Source organism: Hyperoodon ampullatus (assembly GCF_949752795.1).
Source record: "Hyperoodon ampullatus genome assembly, chromosome: 5".
NCBI lineage: Eukaryota > Metazoa > Chordata > Mammalia > Artiodactyla > Ziphiidae > Hyperoodon > Hyperoodon ampullatus.
The window spans coordinates 141155186-141176112 of record NC_136918.1 but is presented as its reverse complement, the minus strand read 5'-3'; the positions used below and the strand labels follow the sequence as shown (position 1 = coordinate 141176112).

Sequence of the window (20927 nt, the reverse complement as noted above, 5' to 3'; positions counted from 1 at the left end):
ATCTTCCCTCTTCTCTCTGCTCTAAGAACTTGCAACTTAGTTGATGAATAAAAGTCATACTCGAGGCAGTGAGTGAATACAAGACAACAGTCTATACAGGAGAGAGCTGCTTGCTTTCCTGGGGCTGCTATAACAATGTGCCACAAACTGGGTGGCTTAAAAGAACTGAAATTTATTTTCTCACAGGTCCGCTAGCTAGAAGTCCAAAATCAAGCTGTCCTCAGGGCCATGCCCCCTGTGAAGCCTGTCAGGGAGGACCCTTCCTCGCCTCTTCCTATTGTCTGGTGGTGGCCTCTGGGCTCCTTGGCCTAACTGCAGCCCTCCAGTCTCTGCTTCCATAGCCCCACGGGGCTCTCCCCTCCTTATCTGTCTCCTCATCTTGTTACGATACCAGTCACGTTGGATCCAGGGCCCACCCTACTCCAATCTGACCTCATCTGGACTAATTATACCTGTGGTGACCCTATTTCCAAATAAGATGAATCTGAGGTTCTGCGGTTAGGATGTGGACATATCTTTTCTGCAGGGGACACAATTCAACCTGTAACAACACCTCGAGGTAACACTGTAGAAAGGAAGCCACATTAGAGCGTATTTGGCTGAACTCTCTCCTTTTACAGAAGGTGGTGATTCTCAGGAAGTTTAAGTGATACAAGGGGGGTCATGAAACTATTAAGAGCCAAAAGCAAGACCCACATCCATTTGGAGTCCTGAGTCCAAATCTGATATTCTTCCCCAACAGGGCTTGTTTAAGTGCTTAAGTATCACCTGAATGTTTCAGACCAGAGAGGAGAGGAAGCCAGTACTCTGGACAGGGGTAGTCAGGGAGAGCTTCCTGGAGGCATGAGCCCTGCTGGGTCATAGGGCTGGGTCGGGAGAACCCCACTCAACACCATGATCACGGCTGACCACCCTCCTAGAGACAAACCTTGTTCTGGTTCTTCTCAGATCCCACCACCAGGAGGAACGCGAAGGCTGGGCCCACAACGAGAAACCGGTACGCCAGCCAGTGGACCCTCAACAGACCCCACCCCACCGTTTCAACACACACCCTCACCACTGACTGGAGGCTGCCAACACCCAGGGCTGCGGGGTCCATGGACAAGGAGAGTGACAGTTACAGTGTCAGCCCCTCCCAAGACACAGGTAGGGCCTGCGTGCCTCCTTCTCTATCCCGGGACAAGTAGGGCCCATGCCCTTGGCTTCAGGGCCCTACCTGTTCCCTTTCAAGGTCAATTTCAAATTGCTAGACCATTTACCTAACAGGTACCGATACAGCTGTACTGCATTGACCATGTCCAAGATCCAGTGAATTCCACACAACAGAGCCAAAGGAGTCTAGTTTGCAGGCATCCTGAATCTCAGACACACTGTTCCCTCTCCTTTTCCTTCCTGCCCTGCCGAGAGAGACATAGAAATTTCTAAATGTTCTCCCTCAAGATTACAATCATTCTGATTATCCTCTGAGGGCATCTCACCAACTACTATCTCCAGGATTAAGACATTGCACTTGAAGTTACATGACAAGGTCATAGCACCCTCTGTAGGGAACACAGCAGACCCATTTGACAATTAAACAGGGCTTGATTATAAGGAAAGCCATTCCTACCATACCATCCACCACCAAGATCTCACTCTGCAGAGAAGACAGAGCCTAAGAATAGCACTGGGTTGCCCACCCCACCAATCTAAAATTTTGAAAAGAAATGATATCTAAACTTAATAGCTGTAGGAAATTTTAATACTCATTTTCTTTTGTTCTGGATGATATACTTCAAAAATAGTCTTCCAAAGGTGGCGTGTCACCATGTACATTTATTTTTATGGCAGTTATTTCTCTTACAAGAACCTCAGAGTTCCACAGAGGTGACTTCAGAACTTTTGAGTGGGTTTAAAATGCAGAGAGTCCTCTACCCAAGATGCTCCTTTTATGGTTCTAGAGGTTTTCTGGTCCCCGTAAAGGGTGGCAAACACAAAGAATGAGTCCCAGGGTCAGAAGTCATTTGACCTAGTGAGCAATTCCGCGCAGTCACATCTTCATCTCTAACCATCACCCTGTCTTCCTGCCACACAGAGGCCAGAGGAGCTGAGTGCAGAGTTCAGATCATTCCTGCCAGTGAAAGACTCTCTGTGGTCCAGGGGGACTTGCAAAACAGGGCAGGGAAGGGGCCACTGCAGTTCATTTGCACCGCATTCCCAGCTGTCTTAACTAAAAGCAGAATTTTTTCAAGGGGATGTATTACTGATCTATGACAGTGTCCCAGGCTGGGGACATCTGACTCCAGAGCTTCTGTTGACACCCTGAGGCCACATGGCTGAGGATCATGAAGGTGGCCTTACAGTGACAAAGGCAGTCCTCAGACAAAGACCAGGCACCCCTGCTGGGCTACCCAGTGACTGGAAGAAATAGACACAAGCCCAGAGTGCCACCCAGTCAGTGCAGACTCACGGTGACACATCATCCGTCTTGTTTTCTCTTTTGCACGGCACAGATCGGGCGCGAAGCAGCATGGTCTCCACAGAAAGTGCCTCTTCCACTTATGAAGAACTGGCCAGGGCCTACGAACACGCCAAGATGGAAGAGCAGCTGAGGCATGCCAAGTTCACCATCACAGAGTGCTTCATCTCAGACACATCGTCCGAGCAGTTGACGGCAGGGACAAATGAGTACACAGACAGTCTGACCTCCAGCACCCCTTCAGAATCGGGGATCTGCAGGTTCACCGCATCTCCCCCCAAACCTCAGGATGGAGGACGCGTGATGAACATGGCGGTTCCGAAGGCGCATCGGCCAGGTGAGGCGAGACACGTGTGGACCAGCGGTCGGGGAAGCTCATCTTCCCAAGTCACACTGGTCTGTTGTAAAAGCCCTTGTTGGTATTTACATTGGGTCTTCTGTTTATTGACTGCTGCATAATGCACCACCCCAAAGCTTGGGAGCTTACAACAACGATGATCATTTGTTTCGTTCTTGAGTCTGAAATTGAGTCAGGGCTTTGTGGGGACACACATCTTGGTTCTGACCGTGTCGATGGGGAAGCTCAGTTATGGATAGAGGAGCCACGTTCAAAATGGCTCACTCACCTGGAGGGTTGATGCTGGCCGCATCCTCCCTACATAGGTTTCTCCATGAGGTGGCCTGTGCATCCTTATGTCATGGTGACTCAGTTCTAAGAGCCAGTGTCCCAAGAGAGACAGTGGAAATAGCCAGTTTCTTAAGGTTGGGCCTGAAAACTGACCCATCACTTCTGCCATATTCTGTTGTTCAAGCAACCACAGAGCTCTGGGAGCCCAGATTCTAGAAAAGGAGATCACCACCACCTGAGAAGTATCGAAAATATGGGGGTGATGTTTTAAAACTGCCGTGCTGTGGGTTTCAGAAGGAGAGCAGTCTTACCAGGGAGCCAGCCTTTGGCACTTGGCTTCCCTGAGTTACCCAAAGTGACAGTAAATGGCTAGTGTCAGGTCGGCCAGTAGTTTGGTGTCTACCTTGAACAGTATTCTGGGTGTGTGGATGGGAGCTGCAAACCCGAAGGCCTGCAGGGCCTGGCAGATCATGTAAGTGAAGAGGGTGGGGGGCAGGGTATAGGGATGGATGGGGATGTGGAGAATTCAAGAGCTGAGTGACTGTCTAAGGGAAAAGGACTCTAGCAGCCTCCTGCCAACTGATCCCCAATGGAAACTGGGGGCCGTGTGAGCTAGTTTCTCAAGAGAAGCCAGAAATTTTGGTGTTATACGGCAACTCACACTTTTCAAGTGTTTGCTCAGATACGTGCAAACCATTGTACGGGGCAAATGAAACACATCTTTAGATTGGATCCGAACCACGGCAGCCAGTTGTAGTTCTCCTCTGAAGAATCACATTTTCTTTTTCACCCTGAAGTACCTGTCTGTAGACTTGACTTTGTGCACTGGCTTATCCATTCTTGTGGAATCCAGTTTTATTTCTCGTCTTCCCATTTTCTGAACAGTAATACAGGTTCTATTTCAAAAATATATCTTCATTTTAAATCCCCACGATCCCTTTGGGCTTTATGGCATAAGGCCAAGCTGAAATGAGCTTTGTAAATGCATAAAGATACATAAAATAAGAATTGTCTATCCAGCAGCTCATCTTCCAAACTGAGTCAAATCCACACCAACCTCCTGTCAAGAATGAGAGCTTCATTTATTTCCGTGCTCTCTACCTCCTCAGGGAGAAGACTTTATTTGTGGGTGTTTTTATTCAAGGACTTTTTGTTGTTGGCATTCATTTGCAAGGCCAATGCAGCAAATGTAGGAGAAATGCCATAGAATTTTGTGGCTGTAAACCTCGAGACTAAGGAAGACAAGAGAGGAGAAAATGAGCTTGTGGACAGGTTGTTTAGTCTCGCTGGGCTGCAGTTGGCTCATCTGTAAAATGGGCATGGCATCAACACCCACCATCTGGGGTTTGTTTAAGCTGTATGTCGCCTGATGCAGGCGTCAGCAGCATTAGTTGTAGCTTCTGTTGTCGCCTTGTCGCCGTCAGGGCTCCCACGGTGACTCCAATGATGGTCTGCAGATGTACTGCTCGCCCCCCTCCTCCTTCCTTCTTTGGTTTATTTTCCTTCCAGGGCCATTGATTCCTGGAGAGCATCCACCTCATTTGTGTATCAATAGCACCCAGTTAAGTATATGCATCACACTCCCATCTGAGATACATGCCATGCTTCCTCTTGTGTAGAACCAGCTCCTAGGTTAAATGTCCTATGTGTGCCGGTCTTGAAATAATTAAAGGTTTTTACCTTTTTGATGGCTTGCTGTTCATCGTGTTGGATTCCTATTGAAAAAAAAAATGTTTGAACTCCTTTCATGATATTGTTGCCTGGATCCATCAGAACAACTGAAAGATCACAAGTAAGGTACTATTGTCATAATATGCAATTTAGACTAAAAGGATTTTATAACTGTAGGTATGAATAACTTTTTAAATCCTTATGTATTCTAATGCCCACAAACATTGTTTTGTCCACTCTAGATGATGTATTATTATTACTGAACATTTGATATGCTTTTAGAAAAATATTTCATCCTTCTGGAAGCCTTTCTGTTGCTCCTTTATAATGGAACTAAATTCAACACTGGGCACAAAACCTAAAGTTACAGTTTATTATCCTGCTGACTGGAGACTGTGTCAAAATTAGCAGTTCCTTGAACAGAGCTTCCAAACCAAAGTCTTTACCTGTGTTCCCTTGTGTTTCTAGATGCTATCAGCCATCCAGATCTCTGGATATCTTTCTCCTTGCCATCAGTTCTTTTCTGATGAGTTTTTTTTTTTTCCATTTACAACCCCAGGCTTTTAAATTCTCTACAAATCAGGACTAAGCTAAATGAATTTGGCCAGATTGTGGCTGCAGGAAAATAGGAAATATGTCTTAGTCATCTGTATATTTCTCTCCTGGTGTCTAGCAGTTATCTGGCAGCATAGCGAGTGTTCAAGAAATATTTTTAACCAGCTGAATGACATTGAATGTATATACCTAACACTGTGTCTGATGTAGAGCAGGTGTTTAATAAATGTTATTGAATGAATGAATATATCATGATTGTGAAGATGACAAGATTGGCCAATTGGTTCAAATATTACAATGGTTAGAAATTATTAAATAGAAACTATTTCCATCTTTAAAAACAAAAGACAAAGCAAACAAACTAACTATTCCTCTGAGAAATAGCTGGAAAATTTAACAGCTTCTTTTCCTCTCGGTCAAGGTGGCTTCTAATACTTCAGTTACGATAGCTACTTTTGGTTTCAGGTAGCATCTGGAGCCAGTTTCTGATGTTCTTGGATTACTACTGCTTCTTTATTCATGATGCTTATCCTGTGCAATCAAGAGATGCCACTGCAGGAAGCTACTTAAATCAATTTAAAGCTTCAAATCTGCAACCTAATGCAGCCTGGCCCCGCCAGCAGCAAGGGAAGTGTCCACCCCTTCTGATCTCCTCCCTGAGACGCTGGGACCCCAGCCTTAAACGTCTGCACCTCACTGACCCCCCCACTCCTCCGCCATGATGAATGCAGGGGAGGTTTTCCGGTTGGAAATGGCCATTGCTTGCCACCAACTTATTGGTTCTCTGAACAACCAGTTATACGAAGCAGTTTGAGGATTTTAATTTTAGGATCCACTCATCATGTACTTCACGCTCCCCTGGGGGTGTGTGTTTAAAGGGAGAGAAGAGAGTGGAGTGAGAGACAGGGCTCCCACCTGAAGGACCAGCCGGCCTCTGCTCAGGTCACATCCCCTGCAAAGGCTGGCCTTGTTCTCAGCTGTCGTGTGCACATGTCATGCACACACACACACATGCACACACACGGACACACACGCACAAGGCTTGAGTTCCCCTGGCCTTCACCCTTCTAGAGATGACCTTGCTCCTTCCCGCCCGCCCCCCCTGCCTCCCTGCCTTTCCTCCAGTGTGTATTTTCTGGCTTCCACTCCACACCTAGCCCTGTTTTCGGAGCTGGGGATACAACGGCTGACAGGACCCACGAAGACCCCGCTTGGAAGGAGCTTATGTTCCTGTGGGGAGACAGACGCTTATCAAGTAAACAAATGGTATTGTTTCAGATCATGGTCAGCGCTGGGAAGGGAAGTAAACCAGGAAGGGGAAAAAGTCTGGCAGGAGGTACTTAGGAGAAGATGGTCAGGGGAATCCTCTCAGAAGCAATGAGATGTGAGCTGAGACCTCAGTGGTGGACGGGCAGGGAGACCCAGGCAAAGACCCTGAGGAATAGAGGTCCACGCAGAGGGAAGAGCAGAGATAAAGGCCAGCAGACAGCAATGAGCTTGGCATCCACAACACAGGAAGAGTTTCCTTCCGTCCAAGCTGTGTTTGAAAGGTGCAGACTTTCAAACACTCCCCCAGGATTTAAAGTCAGAAAGACCCCCCGGGGGGCCATGAAGCAACGTCGCCGCATATTCACGCAGCTCTAGGTAGACCTTAACATTCGAATGGGCTCATTCTGACTCCCTCGTAGAAAACCAAACCTTTCTGATGTGCATTTGCAATTCTGTCTTCTTAAGGACCCGCCTGTAACTTCAGTCTGTTCTTTGTCGATGTCCCTCAGACACAGAAAGTGATGGCGGGACCTGTTCTGAGGGTCCCGAGCTTGGAACCCTGAGCCCGTTTGCCTTTCCCAACCATCTCCTCCTCCAGGCACGGGGCACAGGTGCCCGAGCTTTCCTTCGACCTTGCCACATGCTCTGGCTGTTTTACTGTGGCCGCAGCTATATGGAGATTTAGTCTTTCGTTCTCACTACATTCTCTCTGACTTCTGAGCCCATTGGCGCCTCGCTGCCTTCCTAGGTAGACATATTGGGGTTCAGCTCTCATTGTTGGGGAGCCTACAGGGAGTGGAGGTGAGGGGGAGACCTGGGCCTGTGACAGAGGGGCAGGACGGCCACCTGTGTCCTGCTGAGTGACCAGAAGGCAGCTCTGGATTCCAGTGCGTAGATGACAAGCAGAGAGGCTCACCACCATGAAGGAAAGTCCACCGCATCTCCAGAAGGGCCCTGTCAAAACACAAATGTAATACACTTGTTTATTCAACCCATCTCTACTGAGCATCTTCCCTGTAAAAATACCGTGCCAGGTATTACCTGAAGACATCAAAGTGTTAATATGTTAAACCAACACTTCCCACAGTCTCCTTGTTTATCAGAATAGCACATAGTGTCACAGACAGCAGACAAATTGTCCCAAAGACAGGTCATTGAGGAGGCCCAAGAAACAAGGCAAAACCCAGCTTATGGAAGACAGACACCCCCTCCCACACACACGAACACACACACACATACACAGCCTGGTGAGATGTCACCACAAGCCAGAAACGACCTGAAGGTCCTGGAAATACACAAAGGGTAAAAAATATACAGCAAGGACCAGCATCTCTCAGTGTGGTCCTGTGTAGATACGGAACCAGTGTCTCAAGCATCCTATTCCCAGACTAGGAAGCAACAAGCCAGAAGTGATTCAGTCAACACCCTCATGTTAAAATCCCTTCTTTGCCTTCCCACTGCTTTCAGGGTAAAGACCCCCAAGGCTCTGAGAAGCCAGCCCCACCTTCCCCACCATGACCCCCCTGCTCTCCACACCCCAACTCTCTGGCCTCCTAATTTCCACCAACATAGATTTCCTCTGCCTGGCATCATCTCGCTCCAGGTGAACGAGTCCTTCTGTGGGATGAGTCAAGATGAGCAGGGTTATTGACACGGGGCTGCTAAGCTCACAGCTGAACAGGTTGAAGCCCCCAGCCAGGGCTCCTCCTTGGGGGTCCTCAGTGTGTCGGTCCCTGAGGGTGTCACATGACCCTCATGGACCCTTCCCCACTGGGGGCTCCAAATGCCCCAACAGTTTCCCAGCTTGCCTACCTTCTGAGCAGATTTTCCAATCCTGCTTTTTATCCAGAACTACTCTCTTTCAGAAGAATCACGAGCACAACAAATTCAAAGCCCCACTTTATACCTCAGTATAGTTTTTAAAGTTCACCAGCAAGTAGGATCACAATAGCGATGAGCCCTTAAAAATGCATGAAGCCTCCCAAGTACAAGCCAAGAATGGTAATAGAATCCACTGACGCGGACCCATGATAACCATCTCACATTACTTATTTAGAGTTTTTCCTGGTTGCCGTTTGGGAGTGAAGATTCATTTACCAAGAAGGGTTCATTTACAAGTTTTCATTACTGCTGTGACATTAATATTAAACTGGAAAAGTGTTAGATCTGGTCGGCCTCGGGTGTGCGTGGACTACACGCTCCCCTTTGTACCTAGCTCTTTGATGCCATAGTGTCATTTCAAGTCTGTGTAGTTTTTATTGAAATTGCCGGAAGTCGAGGTAAGCATCCTTGGCTTCTTACTTTTGCATCAATATCCAGCTCCATCCAAGCACAGATATCAAACCTTGTTAGAAGTCGATGAAAGTTCCTTTTTTTGTGTCCCCAGAGGAGACTGAAGCCCACAGGGACCCTGCTTCACTTTCATCCTGCACAACTTTTTTGTGAAAGCATGCACGTCTTCTCACATTTGCTGAGTATAAAAAATTGCCCAGCCGGGAGAAGAAGGATATTGCAATGCGCCTTGGAATTTCAGGCTCCCAAAAATGCATTCATTTGTCCCTTATTCATCCCCAAATTCCAAGCACCTCCAAGTTCGCAGGTGCTGGACCAGTTTTCCCAGGTGAGATGGTTCAGAGCATAAGAAAGACTCTTTCAGGATTACAGGTTTTCATTAGAAATTATCAGGCCCGTTTCCCTTGACTAAAGGAAAGAGCTAAAGCTCAACGGGCTCACAGAACTACTTGAGGCAGAGGCAGGATTTCAAGACAAGGCTCAGCTCTCACTCACACCTTGCCCGTTGCTCTGAGCCCACCACCCTAGTCAGGTCAGGTCGGACACAGGCCATCTAACTGCTGTTCAGAGGAGTACCATTCCCTATTCTGATTGAATCTGATGCTGTTCAAGTAAAAGTAAAGTGAAATCAGGATCTGCGTGGAATTAGGAACTTGGACCATATAAGCTAGGATTTCACAACAGTGGCGCATAACATCTGGGGTTGGCTGATGCTCTGTGGTGGAGGCTGCCCTGGGCATCATAGGACGTTGCCACGTGCCCTCTGGAGGGCAAAATCACCCTCAGCTGAGAACCGCTGTTCTTGACTGTAGCCTTTCTTTCCCCAGGGTGCACGTGGCCAGAGGCAGGAACCGTTGTCTGAGCCAGATTCACGGACTGCATGTCCATTACAGAGTTTCTGAATTGATCCGTTCTTGTTCGGAGTCGGTATTGATTTTGCCATTCTTCTTCCAAAGCTAAAATGCATTCAAATGTTGCATGTGAGTCTGAATAGACTGAGAAGGTTCAGGAAGTTTTGCTTTCCTGATAGGAAGTCAGGGGGGTGTCTTCTGGTTTTCAGCTAAAAAGAGTCAGGTTTAACACAGCAGTTTTCCCATAGTCGGGCAGAGCAGGGCTCAGAGGCCCCCTGGGTGGAGGATGGCAAGCCCTGAGCTCGTATCTTCTGATGGATGTGGGATCGCCAGGGGAATCCATGCTAGTTCAAGGCCGGAGGGCTGGAGTTGTCATGGCACCAGTAAGCAAAGTGGTTAGGGGCCGAGAGAGAAATGGATGCTGACTTATTTGGTGTGAACTTTCGGGGATATTAGTGGCACCCAAGGCCCCCAGAGGACAGTGACAGGAGGATGAGAAATGGCCCATTATGTCAAATAATAAGGCATAACATGGAAGTAATGGCTAAATCGCCTCTCATTCTCAAGGAGTGAGTCAGAGCCGCGCCTGGGCTCCTCTGGCGGCCGGGGGTGAAGGGTGCAGTTTGTGGGCTGCGGGCTGATGAAACGGGGTCGGGGGGATGCCCGGGGAGCGCGAGGCCCGGGGTGGGTGGACTGTGGAGGCCAGGCGAGGAGAGAGGGCTACCTCGTCGTCTACCGTCTACATCCCCTCCCACAGGGCTCGCTGCCCAGTCCTCGTAGCCATCATCCTGTGACTCAGTGGCCTTGGCTTTTCTCTCTGTGTGGCTCTGTGTCTCTCACTTTCATCTCTCTTGGTCCTGTGTCTTCATGATTTCCCTCTGCTTCCCTCTGGGTGTGTGTTTCTCTGACCCCCTCTGTCTCTCTCTGTCTCCTCTCTGTTTTCTCTCTCCCCCATCTCTCTGTCTCTGTCTCTCTCTGTCTCCCTCTCTGTCTCTGTCTCTGTCTCTCTCTGTCTCTGTCTCCCTCTCTGTCTCGGTCTGTCTGTCTCGGTCTCTCTCCCCCATCTCTCTGTTTGTCTCTCTCTGTCTCTCTCTCTCTGTCTCCCTCTCTGTCTCGGTCTCCCTCTCCCCCATCTCTCTGTTTGTCTCTCTCTGTCTCTGCCTCTCTGTCTCCCCACCAGCCCTCCTCCCTCCCACCTCACCCCTGCCCCACCCTCTCCATCTCAGCACCATCTGACCCCAGGCTGGCCCAGCAGCTCAGTCCCTCAGCCCAGTTTCTCGGAGCTCTTTCTTCCCCCACCAGCCTCCTTCGCCCCTTGGCGTCCCTCCATGTCTCTGACACAAGGGCCAACATAGACTTTGGCCTCGGGAACAGAGCACAGTGGGGTGACCGTTGATGACGCACAAACATGCAATTAAAACCCACAAAAGCCAGTGGGTGGAGAGAGCCTGCAAGGTGCAGGCGGGACTCAGCCCCCGTGGGTTCCTCTGGGTTTGGGGAGGTAGCTCACAGGGTTTAGGGGTCTGGGAAGGTGCTAGAAGGGCTGGAAGTACAGGCAGGCAGGTGAGCAGGGCAGAAGGAAGGTGAGGAAGGGAGCACTGGGGTCCCCAGGTCCTTTCCCTCCCAGCTTTCAGAGGGTGAGCCCCGGGGCTGCCTGCCAGATTCTGTGCTTTTCTCCTATGTGCCTCCACTTCCCTTTTCTGTATGTGGCCTTCCCCTCCAATTTTCCTTCCCATCTCTGTCTTTCCATCACACATGCACATGCACACACACACAGACACGCACACACACACACACACACACACACACACTCGACACTGGTGCCCTGGCCCCTGCACTGCACTCAGCCGTCTCCTGACCCTCTCGCACCTGCACTGTCTGTGCTTTACCCCCTCTCCATGCCTTTTACTTCATGGGTGAAAGTTTCAGCACAAAGGAAACCAAACTAGAAAGAGGGAGAGAGAAAGTGGAGAGGTAGCCGGAGGAAAGCAAGAGGGGAAGTTATAACTGAGGGTGTCAGTTCTGGAGGCCCTAGTTTCCTGGAATCCACACCCAGGCTGGGCCAGGCTCCACCCGGGTTGGGGGCAGTGGCAGGTTTACACACCAGGATGCCAAGGGCATGCGCACCTGACACAGGTGACTCTGGAGTTCAAAGCAAAGGAGACCCTTCGACTTCTGGGTCACTGCCGCTTTCAAATGGAAACTCCAGAGGGCTGGGGTGGATTCAATTCTGGGGGGGTTGCTCCACGGAGCCTGGCGGGGGTCAAGTGTTCTGGGAGGGTGGGCTGGGGAGGGCTGGGCAGTGGGGAACCGAGAAGGCCCGTGGAGATAGATGCACTCAGAAGGCTTCGGCTCCCTCCTGGGAGGAATCCGGAAAAGCCACCTCCAACCTAGCCCTGAGGGGGTCTTTGGGTGCCAGCTGGACAGCTCTCCACTTCCCCAGGGAGAAGGGGACCTGAGAGAAGTGACTCTGGCTTGGCCTTGGCAGAGAAGGAAGGATGGCTGATAGGACAGCCCACAGAGGGGCTACTGTGAGCTCAGGGCACAGCGCGGGGACAGCGTAAACCACAGGCGTGCTGGCCGCTGTTACTGCTCATTAAAGAGAAAACCCCTCCTATCCTTGGTGGATGGGAGCAGAGACTGTTCCACACAGGAGAAATGTTCAAAGAGGTTTCCTGTGACACCCCCAGCCCATCCCAGACAGGAAGAAAGGACCTCTGTATCAGGGTCCTGTGGCCTCTATACCAAATTACCGCAAACTAGGTGGCTTAAAACAACAGAAACATATTCTCTTTTCTGGGAGTACAGAAGTCCGAGATCAACGTGTCAGTGAGGTTGTGCTCCCTCCAGGAATTCTAGAGAAGAGTCCCTTCCTTCTCCTTTCCAGCTTCTGGTGGCTCCAAGTGTTCCCTGGCTCGTGACCCCATCGCTCCAACCTCTGCCTCCTCTTCACATGGCTGTCTCCATTCTTTATGTCTCACATCCCCCTCTGCTTTTTTTTTTTTTTTTTTTTATGAGGACACATGTCATTGGATTTAGGGCTCACCTTAAATTCAGGTGATCTCATCTCAGGATCCTTTACTTAATGACATCAACAAAAACCCCTTCTCCAAATCAGATCACATTCACAGACTCCAAGGGTTGGGGTATGGACCTATCTTTTGGGGGGACACTACTCAACCTATAAAAGACAGACCCTAGGGTAAAAGAAGAGTTCCCGATTCATTCCCCTGTCAGATTTCCAGCCCCATAACTTCAGACCCTCTGGAAAGGGAGATGTCTGACAGTAAACCTTTCACCTGCATTATCTAATTAAATCCTCATTATAACCCTCTGTGGTCGATTCTGCTCTTGTTCCCATTTTATGAGTAAGGAAACTGAGCCCAGACTTATACCTGTCGGATTAAATGCAGGCAATGTCGTCCAGAATTCCACTCTTAATCACCACCGTTAGAAGTGTTGTTTAGTTTCTCCCATGTAAAACAGGCAGATGGAGGGCAGGGAGGTTAAGGAAAGCAGGTGCATAGGTGTCTAGATTGTCATGACAGTTTCCCATTTTATTTCTCTCTGTCTGGAGTCATAAGCGCATGGTTATCTCGGCATGTATAGACGTCTGCAGAACATAAAAATGGATGGACGCTTAGAGAATCCAGTTTCCTAACTGGTACTGGACTAGCAAAAGAGGTGGGGTTTTAATGGCCATAAAGTGCCTTTAATAAATAGCGTTCCCCACCGATCACTCTGGTGCTTTCTTCTGCGTCAGCGCATGAACTATTAAGAGAGCTCAATTTACGGCATTCACACAGTAGAAAGGGCTACTTGGGGTGCTAATCAGAAAACACACACTGTCAAAAGGAGCTAATTAGAGCATCACACAACTTAATCAAGCTTTGCCTGAAAAACTGGATCTCTTGGAGATACTGACTATTCAGAGATGCTTAGCAGGCCTGCAATAAGCAAACACAGAAGCCCTTGTATGTAAGGATGTGGTGCTGAGCTGGTTTCATTATTAAGGATTTCCAGTTCTCACCAGTCTTTTCCAGCTACCTTGATCACTACATCTAAAGTGGCAACCCCTGCAGGCAGGGGGCAGGTATCATGAGTTTGTTTTTTGATTTCAGACACATTCGTTCCATCCAATCTGAAACCTGAGCATCCCACAGTCCAGCTGGCACCAAGATGGTATTGCTTTTTAGGAGTTCAATAAGCCCTGTTTGTTCAAAGGGGGGTTGCTGGAATGGAGAGTCATTCGTGAATCTGTGACAAAGCATTACAAATATGCCAAGCACTCAAGATTTAGTTGGGTGTCAGAAAGAGCATAAGGCACTCATGACCTACATTTTAAAAGAACCCTGGAGGTAAATGCCTTCCACATTTTCTCAAGTACTTGAACAAAATTATTTTTAAGATAATATTAGTTATGTAAATAAATAAAAGAGCCAGTTAGTCCAATTAATCTGGACTCTTGGAATAAAGACAGATAATCATGTTTAGGATATTGGATATATAAAAATCCACAAATTTCAAAATTGGTCTATTAGGGTGTGTTGATTCACATGCAAAAAAATATTCTTCATGCTACAAAAGAATTGTTCCAGTTTTTGTTTTTAATCACAGCTCTGTTAATGCTTTCATGATATTTGTTTGCAAATAATTTAACCCCCAATAGAGAAGGTTAAAGAATACATCCACTACCAGAAAGGAAGATGAAGAATTTTCAATACCATCATAAAAGGCATTAGGGACATAAGGTTTCATTTTTTTTAATTAAATACTTTTATTTTTCGGGACTAAAGCTAATACACATAGCAATATATACCTTCAACATTAGAATCTATAATGGTAAACTTCATACCACCATTTTTTCTAATCTAAAGTCCAGATACATCAAGTTACAAAACTCATTTCACAAGAATGCGAAATTACATCATTTCTTTCCCTAAGAGTGTCGTGGCCAATTTATCATCAAGGAATTTATTATTGGGCTTTCCTTTGATCCAGCTCATTGTATGAAGCCAATGTTGAATCAAAGTACCTTTGATTTCAGTGAGCCAAAACCAAGGTATTTTAGTGGAACACAGGCTAAAAAGTATTAATGAAAACATGTAATTAGTCACCATCACTTCTCGAGATAAAGACATCCTGAGAAAGCCAGTGGGAAAATGCTAAGTGGATTCTTGCATCATAAATACCAAGCAACATGACAATGTAATGCAAGGTCTCAGAAATCAACATGGTAAATCTCCCCAAAATAAGGTCATCATTTCTCTTATTGGGGGGTTGGGGGGACTCTTAAGAAAAGTCAAAGCATTTTGAAAATTCTTATGCTCATTTAAACTGTGCAAAATGCATTTTCCAGTAATTTTTCAGCCTGTCTTCCTTTTGTTTCTAGTTCTCCTATACCACTGAGTAGTCTCTCCCTTCTCTTTAAATGGTTATTCTCTTTCAGTGAGTAAACTTGAATTTTGAAGGTTCTGGGGTCTAAAAGTCACTGTCTAATTGCACACAGCTTCACTGCTTTGTTAGCACAACAACCAGCTAATGGCAGCCCTGCCTGGCACAGGAGGTTCCAAGATCCTGCCAAGGGGCTGGCTGAGGAAAACATGATCAACAATAAGGAAAGCAGGGAATATTTTGAAGCAAAAGAAACAAGAATTGCCGGTTATTTTAGATTCAGAAAGTTAAGGAATGAGTTATGCCTTAGATATGTTATTAAGAATAAAATGCTCACTAACGATCTCCCCTGGGGTGTCCCCAACCATGTCAAACTCAGCATGTCTGAAACCAAACCCATGATCTTTTCCCACCAAAATATGATTTTTCTCCTAGGCAGTTCTGTGCAATGAATGAATAATCCTGCTGTCAACCCAGTTTCCTGAGCTTGAAACCTGGAAGGGAGTCATCAATGACCCCTCCTTCCCACCTGCCCCACCTGCCATCAGTTCTGGAGCCATCTCCTTGGGCTTGTTCCATAACTCACAGTTTCATTCCCTTTCACTTCCCATCACCATGGCTCCCTCACCTGCACATCCTCTTACCTGGTCTCTCGGCTCCAGGACTGCACACCCCCAGCCCGTTTTCTAATCAGAGCTGTCACCAGGTCTGCCATGAGGGACTTAGAGGTGAGCCAAGATGGCCAGCCTCTCAGTCCCCAACGTGGCCAGGAAGAGCCCACTGCATTCATCCCAGGGTGTTGCACAAATACCCCTTGTCTGCATGCGTCTCGAAGTGAGAAGAGTTGGAAGCACTAGGATACACAGTGAACAATGTCTATTCCAAAACTGCTGGAAGGTCAGATCTAGGCTTCAGTCCATCTCAAACCTGGGCGATGTAGTTTGCAAAGTGCATCTAGTGACTGGGCTCTAATTGTGTTCATGCATTTAGGGGACCCACAAGATGTATTGAAGACTTGAACCAGGATCATAATGATGGGAACAAAAGGGAGTCAAGAGATATTTTGCAAGCAGAATTAACCTGGAGAAGGAGGTGTCAATGAGGGCTCTGAGATTTCAAGTATCAATTTCTAGGAAGATGAGGATGACATACAAAAAGATTGGGCACGAAAGAGAAAGTGGCATTTGGAGATGAGTTTGGGAGTAGGGGCTGGCCTTCATAAACTGGGTTTGTAGACTGTGGCTTTTAAAATTCGTGATGTGCATTTCTCTAATGATTAGTGATGCTGAGCATCCTTTCATGTGTTTGTTGGCAATCTGTATTTCTTCTCTGGAGAAATGTCTATTTAGGTCTTCTGCCCGTTTTTGGATTTGGTTCTTTGTTTTTTGATATTGAGCTACATGAGCTGCTTGTACATTTTGGAGATTAATCCTTTGTCAGTTACATAATTTGCAAATATTTTCTCCTATTCTGAGGGTTGTCTTTTCGTCTTGTTTTTGGTTTCCTTTGCTGTGCAAAGGCTTTTAAGTTTCATTAGGTCCCATTTGTTTATTTTTGTTTTTATTTCCATTTCTCTAGGAGGTGGGTCAAAAAGGATCTTGCTGTGATTTATGTCATAGAGTGTTCTGCCTATGTTTTCCTCTAAGAGTTTGATAGTGTCTGGCGTTACACTTAGGTCTTTAATCCATTTTGAGTTTATTTTTGTATATGGTGTTGGGGAGTGTTCTAATTTCACTCTTTTACATGTAGCTGTCCAGCACCATTTATTGAAGAGGATATCTTTTCTCCATTGTATATTCGTGCCTCCTTTATCAAAGATAAGGTAACCATATGTGTGTGGGTTTATCTCTGGGCTTTCTATCCTGTTCCATTGATCTATATTTCTGTTTTTGTGCCAGTACCATACTGTCTTGGTTACTGTAGCTTTGTAGTATAGTCTGAATGAGGTATCACCTTACACCAGTCAGAATGGCCATCATCAAAAGATCTACAAACAATAAATACTGGAGAGGGTGTGGAGAAAAGGGAACCCTCTTGCACTCTTTGTGGGAATTTAAATAGATACAGCCACTATGGAGAACAATATGGAGGTTCCTTTAAAAACTAAAAATAGAACTACCATATGACCCAGCAATCCCACTGCTGGGAAAACCATAATTCAAAAAGAGTCATGTACCACAGTGTTCCCTGCAACACTATTTACAATAGCCATAACATGGAACAACCTAAGTGTCCATCAACAGATGAATGGATAAAGAAGATGTGGCACATATATACAATGGAATATTATTCAGCCATAAAAAGAAATGAAACTGAGTTATTTGTAGTGAGGTGGATGGATCTAGAGTCTGTACTTCACAGAGTGAAGTAAGTCAGAAAGTGAAAAACAAATACTGTATGCTAACACATATATATGGAATCTAAATAATAATAATAATAAAGGTTCTAACAAATTTAGGGGCAGCACAGGAATAAAGATGCAGACATAGAGAATGAACTTGAGGACACGGGGAGGGGGGAAGGGTAAGCTGGGATGAAGTGAGAGAGTGGCATTGACATATATACACTACCAAATGTAAAATAGATAGCTAGTGGGAAGCAGCCGCATAGCACAGGGAGATCAGCTTGGCACTTTGTGACCACCTAGAGGGGTGGGGTAGGGAGGGTGGGAGGGAGATGCAAGAGGGAGGGGATATTGGGATATATGTATACACATAGCTGATTCACTATGTTATACAGCATAAACTAATACAACATGGTAAAGCAATTATACTCCAATAAAGATGTTAAAAAAATAAATAAATGCAAAATATAAAATAAAATTCGTGATGGACATTGATGTGGAAATATCTAGCAAAGCATCTGAAATTCAAGTCTAGAACTCAGGAAAGAGAGCAAAATGGAAAAGATGGATGTGAGCTATAAGGAGATGAGGTAAGTGCTGAGCCTCCAAGAGAGGGCTGAGCACAGGGTGCTCTTAGAGGGTGGATGGAGGACAGGGTCCAGGAAAGGAGAGTAACAAGTCACAGTCAGAGATGTAGGAAGAGCTCTGGGAGAGCAAAATGCTGTGGAAGCTGAGAGTTTCAAAACAAAAACAAAAAGATCAACAGCACAAAATGTTGCAGGTGGTACAAGTAGGGTGAGGACCAAGAAGAAACCATAGAATGTGACAATTAGAGGTCACAGTTGGACTTCAAAAGAAAAATTGCCATAGTTGATGGTGATGGCAGCTGTGCCAGTTCAGGTTTTCCAAGAAGCAGATGCCAAGACAGATTAGACATGAAAGGGATTTGGTGGTGGGGTTGAGGGGTGGGGGGATTCTTGTAAAGAATAAAGATAAAAAGAGGGAGCAATATTACTGAACTCAGGTTCAGCCACTCATTTCTCAATAATCCAACACTGAGAAACAGATGTTGGGTAAAAGGAGAGACAGCTTTCTTGAGGAAGCTGGCAGCCCTGGGGAGAAGGTGGACTCATGTCCTAAAGAACCAACTCCCCATTCTCAGGCTTTGCTCAGAAATTTTATAGGGAAAAGAAAAAGGGGCTACGTGCTGAGGAGAGGGTTGTGGGGGTCATGATCAGCTTGTAGACATTTTTCTGATTGGTTGGTGGTAAGGTAATTGGGAGTCAACGTCATCAACCTTCTGGTTCCAACTGGTCTGGGATTTCCTGCTGGTGAGCAGCATGCAGTTAACTCCTTCCAACTGGTGGTGTTTCAGTATCTACAGAACAGCTCAAAGGATTTGTCTCAGAATGTCCTCTGTAGCCCTTGAGGAAGAACTAAAGATCCTTGACTTTGTTTAATGACTAAACTATTGTTATTTTGTCTTCCTTGACTATTGTCCTTTGTTTCTGCATCTTCTTATTTCTCTGATTAAATTTATTCTTTGGAACTTGGGGAGGGCCTAGTAGGCTAAAGTTTTTCTGCAAACAAGAAGCAGGTGGAGGACATGGCTGATGTCTGTTCCAGAAAGTCCCCACAGGGTCCTGCTCCATTACAGCAGAAGCAGGCAAGGAGGGCCCACAGACCAAGACACAGGTGTGAATCCTGTGACAGGAGGAAGGGAAGGAAGGGGTGGGCAGGAAGACCCTCGGCTGTAATGTACTGCTGAGGACACTGCAGCTGGGCGATGGGGAAGCCCTGAGCAAACCCCTCATTGAGAAATCCCACATCAGGTGGGGTTTGTCATCAGGGGAACCTGCCGTGTCATGCAGTGCTGGGAGCAACCCAGAGGACAGGTGACCTCTGCATCGGGGCGGGGGTGGCAGCTGGATTCTGTCCACTAACCTTTCTCCCCACAGTGGGTTCTCTTGAAGAGGGTGCATTTCCCTGGCATCATAGAAGCCAAATGAGTGATCCTGAGAAGGAAGTAGAAACCCTGATACTCGGTCTAAGCTGTTCCTCTTTGTCTACACGGCACTGACCGAAACAGAAGAGACACAAGCAGTTTAGCAGGCAGTCAAAGCCTGGTAAGGATTCCACCAAAAGTAATCACAGAAACCGGTAACTGAGTGGTGGCCAAGGTCACACAGTTCCGTGGAAGTGCTGAGACTCCATTATTTTTTGCTCTGCATCCCTGTCTCCCTCCTCAAGCCCTGCACTCTCCTGACCACTGCCCACTGCATCCAGGGTTCAGCCCATCACCGTTTATACCCTGCGTGCGTGGTTGCCTCTGATGTTTCCCATGGTGGGGTTTCCAAGGATCTTCTTACCTCTATTTCTCTGGTGAAAGTATGACATTTAAGAGCTTAAGTGAGCAAGCCATAAGAAAGCCAGCTCTCCCTGTGCCTGGTGGAGGAGGTCTGAGGATAATGCCTTTGCAGGGGCTCTGACCAGGGGTCTCGGGAAACGTGCCCAGGTGTGGGGACATCCCCACCTATAATACCCAGAGTGGCCCATAACGTGGACACAGGGCCAGCCAGCACCTGCTGACCAAGTGAAGAGCCCACCTAACCCTCTGTGTTTCCTTCCAGGTGACCTCATCCACTTGCCTCCATACCTTCGAATGGACTTCTTGTTGAATCGAAGTGGTCCAGGCACCAGCAGGGACCCGAGTTTAGGGCAGGCATGCTTGGAGCCCCAGAAAAGTCGGACCCTGAAACGCCCCCCGGTCCTCGAGCCCATCCCCATGGAGGCTGCCTCCTCCACGGCCTCCACGAGGGACGGACAGCAGTGGCAGCAGGGGGCCGTGGCCACATTACCTCAGCGGGAGGGGTTGGAGCTGGGACAGGCAGCCAAGATGAGCAGCTCCCAGGAATCCCTGCTGGACTCTCGGGGCCATTTGAAAGGCAGCAACCCCTACACCAAGTCCTACACCCTGGTATAACCAACGGCATGACTGGACAGCGGTTGTAAATACGGTTTAAAAAATTCAATCAAAGCTACCTTTTTTTTACAGAATTCCAATATTTATAATGAAAGAAAATTGCCAAAATATATTAAAAAAAAGAAAAAAAAAGAGAGACAGAGAAAATACTGAAAAAAACCACAGACAGTGCAAAGACTCTCCTGCTTTTTTTCTGTCTGAGTGTGAGCTCCATCTGCCTGGGCATCTGATTTTTTGGGAAAGAAGTCCAGTTTTATGATCTTCACGGGCTATTGCATTTTTACTGATTTTCTACAATGTGCATGGGGGACTCATTCAACCTTCTGACTGGAAGTTCTATCACACAAGATTCAAGAAAGAAAACAGGAAAAAAAAAATGACCTTCTTTGTGAATTTAAAAGGAACCTTGATTTGGGGGCCGGGGGAAACGTTAGTCATGTTTGCACACCTTTCTTTCCCATTAGAAATTGGGTCCTTGATTT

General features: G+C 46.9%; 1 protein-coding gene across 2 annotated transcripts in view; it reads left to right on the top strand.

The window, feature by feature from the left end:
* DSCAM (DS cell adhesion molecule) overlaps positions 1–20445 on the top strand; it is a gene marked incomplete at both ends in the record, with an annotated part of 733341 nt that extends 712896 nt beyond the window's left edge. The window contains 3 exons of one of the 2 annotated variants that reach the window (XM_079704973.1): positions 949–1146; positions 2493–2795; positions 20093–20445. In XM_079704973.1, the coding sequence (XP_079561099.1) occupies positions 949–1146; positions 2493–2795; positions 20093–20445 (854 nt within the window). Of the gene's footprint in view, positions 1–948; positions 1147–2492; positions 2812–20092 lie in introns of both variants that reach the window. The other variant, XM_079704974.1, reaches the window with a different exon arrangement.
* Between the last annotated feature and the right edge of the window lie 482 nt (positions 20446–20927).